Source organism: Salmo salar, chromosome ssa04, assembly GCF_905237065.1.
Source record: "Salmo salar chromosome ssa04, Ssal_v3.1, whole genome shotgun sequence".
In the NCBI taxonomy this organism is placed as follows: domain Eukaryota; kingdom Metazoa; phylum Chordata; class Actinopteri; order Salmoniformes; family Salmonidae; genus Salmo; species Salmo salar.
Genome location: NC_059445.1, coordinates 49,610,973 through 49,622,981, shown reverse-complemented (window position 1 = coordinate 49,622,981; position 12,009 = coordinate 49,610,973). Strand labels below are relative to the sequence as shown.

At 43.6% G+C, this 12,009-nt stretch overlaps 1 protein-coding gene across 1 annotated transcript in view; it reads right to left on the bottom strand.

Moving 5' to 3' along the window:
• The window catches only part of LOC106603321 (teneurin-1-like), a 187,802-nt gene that overhangs the window by 48,574 nt on the left and 127,219 nt on the right, over positions 1–12,009 (bottom strand). Inside the window, 3 exon segments of the mRNA XM_014196852.2 lie at positions 429–629; positions 2,082–2,276; positions 9,791–9,892. Coding sequence (XP_014052327.2) covers positions 429–629; positions 2,082–2,276; positions 9,791–9,892 — 498 coding nt within the window.

The window sequence follows — 12,009 nt, the reverse complement described above, 5'->3', positions numbered from 1 at the left end:
GGCTGCTGGGTGTGTGAAGGTTTCCTTCTGCTAGGAGCTGGCAGATCATTACAAGCAGAAAAACACATTGCCAGGGTCTGTGTTACTCAGTCAGAGGTAAGACCAAAAGTTAGAGTCATGTACAGCAGATGCAATCTAGTCATTTAAATCACAGCCAGACAGAAAAGAGTGGGGGCCTGACTACACGTAAACCTTTTATTGGGGGTTAAGGACGTGATTGAACTCCAAAGGCTCCCCTCTAAGTGTCTGGGAGTGGACATTCCGACTCCGAATGTGAGGTAATGGTTTAAGTGAGGTAACAGTCTGAAAGCACCTTATTCGAGTGTGTGTCTGTATGTAGGACAAAACCTACCGTATAGAGATAGAGAGTAGAGATGTGTTTTTCTCTATATATGGCTCTGCATGTACGTCATGGTTCTTGTACTCACCGGTAGAGCAGTCAGAGCCAGTCCAGCTGGAATCACAGGTACAGCTGCCAGAGTCTGGAAGGTATTTCCCATGGCCTGAACACTGCTCCTGGCATGCTGGCAGGGGGCTCTCGCAGTCTGGGCCTCCCCACCCCGTTGAACACAAGCACTCCCCCTTCACACACACACCATGGCCAGAACACTGAGGGTCCAGGCAGTCCACTGGCCATGCAGAACCAGGGAGGTGAGAGAGAGGGGGGGTGGAGGGAGCGAGCGAGCGAGACAGTGAGAAAGAGAGCGTGAGAGAGAAAGTGTCAATATTTCATGCCCCTCCCTGACCATCTGTATATTGTTTGAATCATCTCAGCTTCTGAATTTTCTGTCCTCTATGGGTAGGTACTGACACAAAACACCTCCATCACATCTTTCCTCTATGGGTAGGGGCTGACACAAAACACCCCCATCACATCTTTCCTCTATGGGTAGGTACTGACACAAAACACCTCCATCACATCTTTCCTCTATGGGTAGGTACTGACACAAAACACCTCCATCACATCTTTCCTCTATGGGTAGGTACTGACACAAAACACCTCCATCACATCTTTCCTCTATGGGTATTGGCTGACACAAAACACCTCCATCACATCTTTCCTCTATGGGTAGGGGCTGACACAAAACACCTCCATCACATCTTTCCTCTATTGGTAGGGGCTGACACAAAACACCCCCATCACACCTTGCTGATTCATTACATTGTCTGTGTACTTCAGTGGTGTTCATTCTAACAGTGTCACTGTAACCTTGCGAGAACAGCGTGTCCTAGCAGTGAATGGTTTATTACTGAGAACGCGTCGCACCATGAGGAAAACATGGCCATCTACAACAAGAACATGGAAACGTCTGCAGCTTTTACACAAGATTCTCATAAAGAATTAACAATAAACAGCTTCAATCCATGTCTGGAGCTAATTGATCACATTTAGTCGTGATACACTTCAGAACAACCCCACCCACCCAACTAATGCACACTACAAAAAAGAAAAAAGAAAAATCTATGCAGTGTTAACCACAGTAATTACCACAAGGCTTGCAGGCTGGATCCTAGTCACAGGCTCATTGGCTCAAGGTTATTCTCTAGCACGGATATCTCAGACAAAGCCAATAATTACCCCACTGGATACAACTACCTAAGGACAATCAATTGATTTGGCTGTTTCATCCTAAGCATTCTTCATGACGTGCATGAAAAGCGGGGAGCGGCTGTTTGTTTGTGTGTGTGTGTGTGTGTGTGTGTGTGTGTGTGTGTAGAGGATAATCTATTTGGTCAATCTGATTTTGCACACAAAAACTCTCTCCATAATTAAAATGATGTGAAAGGAGGATACTGGATTTATTGTTGCTGTGGTTAAATAGTAGGCCTAATCAGACAGTCTATAAAACACTTTGGTGTGTGTCCTTGTGCAAAACCCAATAACAAACAGAACACTGGTCAGGCTAGTGGTTAGAGCCCTGAACTAACAACTAGTGGCTTTTCGGCATGCCTCTGTTATTGCACTTTGTGATAAGGGATGCACCAAACCAAAGCTCTTTGGCTAGGCTAAATACAACTGTATCCTATCCCTATGCCTGTGTCAACAGCGATAATGATTATTATTAGGACAGGATCCTTGCCTTGTTCACAGTTGTTGCCCTTGTAGGCGGGGCTGCACATACAGATGCCGTTGACACAGGTGCCGTGGTTGGAGCAGGTGGGATCGATGCACTGGTCCTCCTGGATGTCACACTCTGGGCCCTTCCAGCCCGGGTGACACTGGCAGTAACCTTTCTCATAATCTCCATTCCCACTGCACAGGACAGGACAGGAGTCTGCAAGGGAAGCACATGAAGACAGTAGCCCTCAAGAAATACTGTGGTGTAAAGAAAATACATCTAATACTGTACTGTATATGCATTAGTGCATTGACGTGTTCACATTCAAAACCTTCACTCAAAACAGGTTGCTGTCTAGGATGTGAATTATAAAGCTTTGTGTCATTCCAGCACAGGAAGGTACTAGTTAGTACTCACCCTGAGATCCCAGTGGTGATCTCCCCACGAGCCATATACAGGTTTCACCCATCACCAATATCTTACTAATAAGCATGCAGCTGAATTCACCTAATCCTCTCCCCCTGATGATAGTGCTGTAAGTACTCTTCCCTCCGCTGGGCACAGGCCACGCACCCCCACTCAGACCCTCTTCCCGTGAAATCCACCTAATCTCTCAAGCACTTCAATTTTGCTCAAGTGGCACCTGAGTCAAACTCCAGTAGCTGCTGTGTGGCGCTGCAGCGGCTGTGTCTCCCTCCAACACCCCCCTCTATTTCCCAAGGCCCCTCCATCCACCACTTGGTGCCTTAGCATGAAAATGGATATTTACAAAATGAGGAAGAAGCTTAGAGCTCAGAGGCTGAAGCATGGAGACACATGGTAAACACCAGAGCAGAACATACTGTGCTGTATAAATAGATTCAATAGAGATCCTTGTTCACATGCCGTTAACCCTTTGGGGTGTAGTCTAAACACAACTCATATCACTAACATATTGCATTTGCACATTGTCTTTCATTCCTATGCTACATGTACTGTATAGGCACTCATAGTGAACCATTTTCCAGTGTCTTTAAAACCTATGTGAGAGAACGACTCCATTCTCTTCTCCTCTCCTCTCCTCTGATCTCCTCTCCTCTCCTCTGATCTCTCATGCCTCCAGTCTGTCCGTCTGTTTATGTACTGTTGCAGTGTGGAAGTTATGCCTTACAGACCCTGGCCTGTCCATTAGTCTCCATAATATGTCACAGTTCCACACCGGGAACAGTAATAGACACATTATGCTTGCTACAGTGACTCCCTGACCACAGATTTAGGCAGAGACAGATTAAGGCTTTCGACCAGAGCAGGTCGGCCTGGGCCAAGAGAGACCACTTTGACCACAAAGTGGATCTGAAATTACCACTTGCTTTCCTCAATTAATGCAAAGATTGTAAATAATCCTCAGAGACAATCAAAATACTCTCATTCAGAATGGCTTTTGGCAGTATACATTATGAAGCACCAGGCTTAATAAAACAGTACCCACACAGAAAAAAACACATGAATTTCAAGTAATCACGTGATCTTATGTCAAGTTAATGTGATAACGTGACAACATGTAAAAGCAACATGTGATAACATGAAACTGCACATGTGAAAACATGCTTTCATGTGAAATAAATGTGACAACATGAGGATGCAAACATTTTTCACATGTGAAAATGTCATTCCACATGTGAGATACAGATTTTAAGTAGTGTTGATTTGAGGTCGGTTCAATATATCACAGTTTTCATTTTCGGTTTTGTTCATTTATTTGTGCTCCTGAGTGGCTCAGCGGTCTAAGGCACTCCATCTAGAGGTGTCACTACAGGCCCTGGTTCGATTCCAGGCTGAATCACAACCGGCTGTGATTGGTAGTCCCATAGGGCGGTGCACAATTGGCCCAGTGTCGTCCGGGTTTGGCCGGGGTAGGCTGTCATTTTAAATAAGAATTTGTTCTTAACTGACTTGCCTAGTTGAATAAATACATAAAATGTACTATGTATTATGTGGGTTGAATGCTGTTACAGAGAATAAAACAATTAATAAAAGTCCCATGATGGCAGTGACTGCTTATCACTTATTAACCATAATTTATTCATAAAATATTTCAGTTATTGTGTATATTACATTTATTTTTTACTTTATTATTTAATTCCAAGTCATCATCTCACCTCTATAGAGCTGCTGCCTATGCTGTCTGACAAAAATCACTATTTTAGGAGTTCTTCAAAATAAATAAAGCAAACTTTTATGACTGCTAAATACCAACTATCAATCACTTAAATCATGTATTTTCAGGTAGAAATACCTTGCGAAGCAACTGCTCTCTATCCCTCTCGATCGCGCATTATTCTGACTCTTTTCTCCCTCTCAGTATCTGCCCCACACTAACCTAACGTAGCAGGTGTAGAAGGGGGCGGCAGGTAGCCTAGTGGTTAGAGCGTTGGAATAGTAACCGAAAGGTTGCAAGATAAAAAGATAGAGGTAAAAAGGTAAAAAAAGAAAGAGACTGGACAAGTAGGTGCACAATGGATTACGGTCATTGTAATTAATTACCATGTTACCACCTGCCCTAAACTATGTAGAATATTTGCCTGTTCAAAACTACAACTCCCTACTACATCCCCCAGTTTAGGCTTGACCTGATGTATATCTAGAGAAACTGTGCAATGTGAGCATTGAGCTCCCAGAAAAAATAAGAACTAAATGGAATTCAAATAATTGAACAGCCTTTGGTCAATTAGTTGTTTAAAAAACAAAAACTAACCGACATTTCGGGTAATTGCTCAGCACTTATTTTAACATGTGAACGTTTTTCACTTGAAAATGCAATGACATGGGGTTTTACAGTAAGTGGTACACTGTACAGCTGAAATACAAAACAAATCTTTAATCAGTGACATTTGCGGTACGCTGACCTTTCTGCTGCACCACAAAGTGTATAGCATTCCCCCATACAATACATCACTGCCATCTGCACTGCTATTTTAGTTATCAGTTAATATGACTATTGTCTCATCAATGATTTAATTGACTTATTTCAGCAATTTGAGAGTTTTCTGTATAGTTGTCTAATGTTGGTGGGGCATATTACTCTATTTAAATGTTACACCTGAATCACTATGATAAATATAATATTTTTTCTTGAGTGTATTTATAACAAAGCTGAGATTTACTTTGTATAAAATATAAGAGTGTAGGCATACACGTGAATCAGTCATTGACACAGACATGGTGGCATAGCAGGTAGATCGGAATGCGGTTGTGAATTTACATCCCAGGTGAGTACATGTTGAATAATACTGTATAAATAAATGTAATCATGTATATCAAATATTTAAGTTGAAAAAACACTATGTTAAAAGCACTGTTTGTGTGTGTATGCTAACAATACATTTTTGTTTGCAGGGCATCACCTGTGAAAGGTAATGTCATCACGTGAAAATTCACATGTGAAACTTCATGTGAAATATCATTGCATGAAGTGTTCCAAAAACACATAGTTTTACATGTGAAAGAAAATTGAAATAATTTCTATAAGGGTAGCCAATGTTATATGATTGATTGGACTTTACTTTGCAGAATAATTTGACACGGGTGCCTTGTAAGGATCCGTCTCCGAGAGGGTAATCTACCTTTACCATCGGTCCTATTAGCCAACGTACAATCAATCGATAATAAAATAGACGAACTACGATCATGTATATCCTACCAATGGGACATTAAAAACTGTAATATTTTATGTTTCACCGAGTCGTGGCTGAACGACGACATGAATAACATACAGCTGGTGGGTTTTAAGCTTTTTCGGCAGGATAGAACAGCGGCCTCTGGTAAGACAAGGGGTTGGGGTCTATGTATATTTGTAAACAACAGCTGGTGCACGAAATCTAGGTGCTCGCCTGAGGTAGAGTATCTCATGATAAGCTGTAGACCACACTATTTACCAAGAGAGTTTTCATCTGTATTTTTCGTAGCTGTCTATATACCACCACAAACCAATGCTGACACTAAGACCGCACTCAATGAGCTGTATACGGCCACAAGCAAACATGAAAACGCTCATCCAGAGGCGGCACTCCTAGTGGCCGGGGACTTTAATGCAGGGAAACTTAAATCTGTTTTACCTAATTTCAACCAGCATTTTAAATGTGCAACCCGAGGGAAAAAAAACTCTAGACCACCTTTAATCCACACACAGAGATGCGTACAAAGCTCTCCCTCGCCCTCCATTTGGTAAATCTGACCATAATTCTATCCTCCTGATTACTGCTTACAAGCAAAAACTAAAGCAGGAAGCACCAGTGACTCGGTCAATAAGAAAGTGGTCAGATGAAGCAGATGCTAAGCTACAGGACTGTTTTGCTAGCACAGGCTGGAATATGTTCCGAGATTCTTCCGATGGCATCGAGGAGTACACCACATCAGTCACTGGCTTCATCAATAAGTGCATTGATGACGTCGTCCCCACAGTGACCGTACTAAATGATGCATTAAACAGGTAAAGCGTCAATACAGGACTAAGATTGAATCGTACTACACCGGCTCCGACGCTTTTCGGATGTGGCAGGGCTTGGAAACTATTACAGACTACAAAGGGAAGCACAGCCGTGATCTGCCAAGTGACACGAGCATACCAGATGAGCTAAATTATTTTTATGCTCGCTTCGAGGTATGTAACACTGAAGCATGCATGAGAGCATCAGCTGTTCCGGATGACTGTGTGATCACGCTCTCCGTAGCCGATGTGAGTAAGACCTTTAAACAGGTCAACGTTCACAAGGCCACAGGGCCAGTCGGATTACCAGGACGTGTACTCTGAGCATGCGCTGACCAACTGGAAAGTGTCTTCACTGACATTTTCAACCTGTCCCTGACTGAGTATATAATACCAACATGTTTCAAGCAGACCACCATAGTCCCTGTGCCCAAGAACACAAAGGTAACCTGCCTAAATGACTACCGACCCGTAGCACTCACGTCTGTAGCCATGAAGTGCTTTGAAAGGCTGGTCATGGCTCACATCAACACCATAATCCCAGAAACACTAGACCCATTCCAATTTGCATACCGCCCTAACAGATCCACAGATGATGCCATCTCTATTACACTCAACACTGCCCTTTCCCACCTGGGCAAAAGGAACACCTATGTGAGAATGCTATTCATTGTCTACAGCTCAGTGTTCAACACCATAGTGCCCTCAAAGCTCATCACTAAGCTAAGGACCCTGGGACGCAGGCCTCCTAATTGTCCCTAGAATTTCTAAGCAAACGGCTGGAGGTAGGGCTTTCTCCTATAGAGCTCCATTTTTATGGAATGGTCTGCCTACCAATGTGAGAGACGCATTACTGGTGTTCTTCCATGCCGTCCATGGGAGGGGTGCGTCACTTGAGTTGGTTGAGTCACTGACGTGGTCTTCCTGTCTGGGTTGGCGCCCCCCCTTGGGTTGTGCCATGGCGGAGATCGTTGTGGGCTATACTCGGCCTTGTCTTAGGATGGTAAGTTGGTGGTTGGAGACATCCCTCTAGTGGTGTGGGGGCTGTGCTTTGGCAAAGTGGGTGGGGTTATATCCTGCCTGTTTGGCCCTGTCCGGGGGTATCATCGGATGGGGCCACAGTGTCTTCTGATCCCTCCTGTCTCAGCCTCCAGTATTTATGCTGCAGTAGTTTATGTGTCGGGGGGCTAGGATCAGTCTGTTACATCTGGAGCATTTCTCTTGTCTTATCCGGTGTCCTGTGTGAATTTAAATATGCTCTCTCTAATTCTCTCTTTCTCTCTTTCTGTCTTTCTCTCGGAGGACCTGAGCCCTAGGACCATGCCTCAGGACTACCTGGTATGATGACTCCTTGCTGTCCCCAGTCCACCTGGCCGTGCTGCTGCTCCAGTTTCAACTGTTCTGCCTGCGGCTATGGAACCCTGACCTGTTCACCGGACGTGCTTGTTGCACCCTCGACAACTACTATGATTATTATTATTTGACCATGCTGGTCATTTATGAACATTTTAACATTTTAACATCTTGACCATGTTCTGTTATAATATCCACCCTGCACAGCCAGAAGAGGACTGGCCACCCCTCATAGCCTGGTTCCTCTCTAGGTTTCTTCCTAGGTTTTTGGCCTTTCTAGGGAGTTTTTCCTAGGGAGTTTTTCCTAGCCACCGTGCTTCTTTCACATGCTTTGCTTGCTGTTTGGGGTTTTAGGCTGGGTTTCTGTACAGCACTTTGAGATATCAGCTGATGTACGAAGGGCTACATAAAAATAAATTTGATTTGATTTGACTAAACACCTCCCTCTGCAACTGGATCCTGGACTTCCTGACGGGCCACCCCCAGGTGGTAAGGGAAGGTAACAACACATCCGCCATGCTGATCCTCAACACGGGGGCCCCTCAGGGGTGCGTGTTCAGTCCCCTCCTGTACTCCCCGTTCACTCATGACTGCCTGGCCAGGCACGACTCCAACACCATCAAGTTTCCCGATGACACAACAGTGGTAGGCCTGATCACCAATAACGATGAGACAGCCTATAGGGAGGAGGTCAGAGACCTGGCTGTGTGGTGCAAGGACAACAACCTCTCCCACAATGTGATCAAGACAAAAAAGATCATTGTGGACTACAGGAAAAGGAGGAACGAGCATGCCCCCATTTTCATCGATGGGCTACAGTGGAGCAGGTTAAGAGCTTCAAGTTCCTTGGTGTCCACATCACCAACAAACTATCATGGTCCAAACACACTAAGAAAGTTGTGAAGAGGGCCACGACAAAGTCTATTCCCCCTCAGGAGACTGAAAAGATTTGGCATGGGTCCTCAGATCCTCAAAAGGTTCTACAGCTGCACCATCGAGAGCATCCTGCCTGGTATGGCAACTGCTTGGCCTCCGACCGCAAGACACTACAAAGGGTAGTGTGTTCGGCCCAGTACATCACTTGGACCAAGCTTCCTGCCATCCAGGACCTCTATACCAGGCAGTGTCAGAGGAAGGTCCTAAAAATTGTCAAAGATTCCAGCCACCCTAGTCATGGACTGTTCTCTCTGCTACTGCAAGGCAAGCAGTACTGGAGCGCCGAGTTTAGGTCCAAAAGGCTTCTTAACAGCCCTGAAGCCCTAAGATTCCTAAACAGCTAATCAAAGGGCTACCCAGACCCCTCTTTATGCTGCTGCTACTCTCAGTTTATTATCTATGCATAGTCCCTTTAACTCTACCTACATGTACATATTACCTCAATTACCTCAACTAACCGGTTCCCATGCACATTGATTCTGTAGCAGCACCCCCTGTATACAGCCTCGCTATTGTTATTTTACTGCTGCTGTTTAATTATTTGTTGCTTCTATTTTCTATTTTTTTTACTTAACACTTTTTTTCCCTTAAATTTCTTAAAGCATTGTTGGTTAAGGGCTTGTAAGTAAGCATCTCACTGTATTCGGCGCATGTGACAAATAACATTTGATTTGGTAGATTTACAGAATAGAAAATATGAATGATGGTCTATCTCAGAGTTCCCCCCCCCCCCCCATTGGAATACTACGCATATATCCAACATGACTCACTTATATGCGTAAAAAGGTTTTGTATAATTTCAACTAGTAGTTTTAAAAGTAGCCCTCACAAGCCAAAACTGGTCCCTGAAAATGTTGCACAATTGTGTACAAAGCCAGTATGACCTCTTACGTCCTGCAATTTATTTGTGTGCAATTCATATGACATGTTACGAATTTGTAAGTGCTTAAGATCCTGTTCAATCTCTTTAATATACCTTTTGAGCAGTCTGGTCCCAGAAAGCCGGTGAAGCAGTGGCAGTGGCCTGCTACACATTCGCCGTTCCCCTTACAGTTGGTGGAGCAGCCGCCCATGGTTTCTACAGACACAGAGAAAGTAGTAAACAACACAACTCATGGTATAATGAAGACTATTACTTACTTTGTGCATCCGTTGAGACATGTAATAATCTTTATTAATAAACAAACGTTTCGATACCACAAATGATCTGACGAAGATCCTGGTTGGTATCCAAACGTGTGTTTATTAATAAGGGTACGTGGTGGAGCTCTATTTCTTTCATACCAACTTATTGGGGCCCTGATTCTACTAAAGGATTTGTGTTTGACCACACTTGACGGCATATTATAATCTAACATGTTGAATGAGTGACAATAAGGTAACAGATTAAGAGTTTAATTCCAAAACACTATATATCCATTTTCAAATGTTTGTAAATGAGATTTTATTGTTTAAAACAATTATTAATAAGATTGGTGTGTTTTTTCACTATCTAATTATGGCATGGGGTTGTTCAATGACAGAAATGTATTTCACTATCACTTGATGGTTTCATTTCAGAAAGAAAAATATTCAATTTTTTTTCTATACAGTGCATTCGGAAAGTATTCAGACCCTTTGACTTTTTCCACATTATGTTACGTTCCAGCCTTATTCTAAAATTAATGAAATTGTTTTTTACCTCCTCATCAATCTACACACCCCATAATGACAAAGCAAAAACATGTTTTTAGAAATGTTTGCCAATTTATCACAATAAAAAAACTGAAATATCACATTTTCTTAAGTATTCAGACCCTTTAAATCAGGACTTTGTTGAAGCACCTTTGGCAGCGATTACAGCCTTGAGTCTTCTTGGGTATGATGCTACAAGCTTGGCACACCTGTCTGTAGTTCGGGATTCTCCCATTCTTCTCTGCAGATCCTCTCAAGCTCTGTCAGGTTGGATGGAGAGCGTCGGTGTACAGCTATTTTTAGGTCTCTCCAGAGATATTCGTTCGGGTTCAAGTCTGGGCTCTGGCTGGGCCAGTCAAGGACATTGAGACTTGTCCCGAAGCCACTCCTGCATTGTCTTGGCTGTGTGCTTAGGGTCCATGTCCTGTTGTAAAGGTGAACATTCACCCCAGTCTGAGGTCCTGAGCGCTCTGGAGCAGGTTTTCATCAAGGATCTCTCTATATTTTGCTCCGTTCATATTTCCCTCAATCCTGACTAGTCTCCCAGTACCTGCTGCTGAAAAACATCCCCACAGCATGATGCTGCCACCCCCATGCTTCACCGTAGGGATGGTGCCAGGTTTCCTCCAGACGTGACGCTTGGCATTCAGACCAAAGAGTTCAATCTTGGTTTCATCAGATCAGAGCATCTTGTTTCTCATGGTCTGAGAGTCCTTTAGGTGCCTTTTGGCAAACTCCAAGTGGGCTGTCATGTGCCTTTTACTGAGGAGTGGCTTCCGTCTGGCCACTCTACCATAAAGGCCTGATTGGTGGAGTGCTGCAGAGATGCTTGTCCTTCTGGAAGGTTCTCTCATGTCCAAAGAGGAACTCTGGAGCTCTGTCAGAGTGACCATCGGGTTCTTGGTCACCTCCCTGACCAAGGCCCTTCTCCCCCGATTGCTCAGTTTGGTCGGGTGGCCAGCTCTAGGAAAAGTATTGGTGGTTCCAAACTTCTTCCATTTAAGAATGATGGAGGCCACTGTGTTCTTGGGGACCTTCAATGCTGCAGACATTTTTTGTTACCCTTCCCCAGATCTGTGCCTCGACACAGTCCTGTCTCGGAGCTCTACGGACAATTCCTTCAACCTCATGGCTTGGTTTTTGCTCTGACATGCACTGTCAACTTTGGAACCTATATAGACAGGTGTGTGCCTTTCAAAATCATGTCCAGTCAATTGAATTTACCACAGGTGGATAATCAAGTTGTAGAAACATCTCTTGGCTGATCAATGGAAACAGGATGCACCTGAGCTCAATTTCAAGTCTCATAGTAAAGGTTCTGAATACTTACGTAAATAAGGTATTTCTGTTTTTTATTTTTAATAAATGAGCAAAAATGTCTAAAAACCTAGTTTCGCTTTGTCATTATGGGGTATCGTGTGTAGATCGATGAGAAAAATATATAATTAAATCAATTTTAGAATAAGGCTGTAATGTAACAAAATGTTAAAGTCAAGGGGTCTGAATACTTTCCGAATGCAC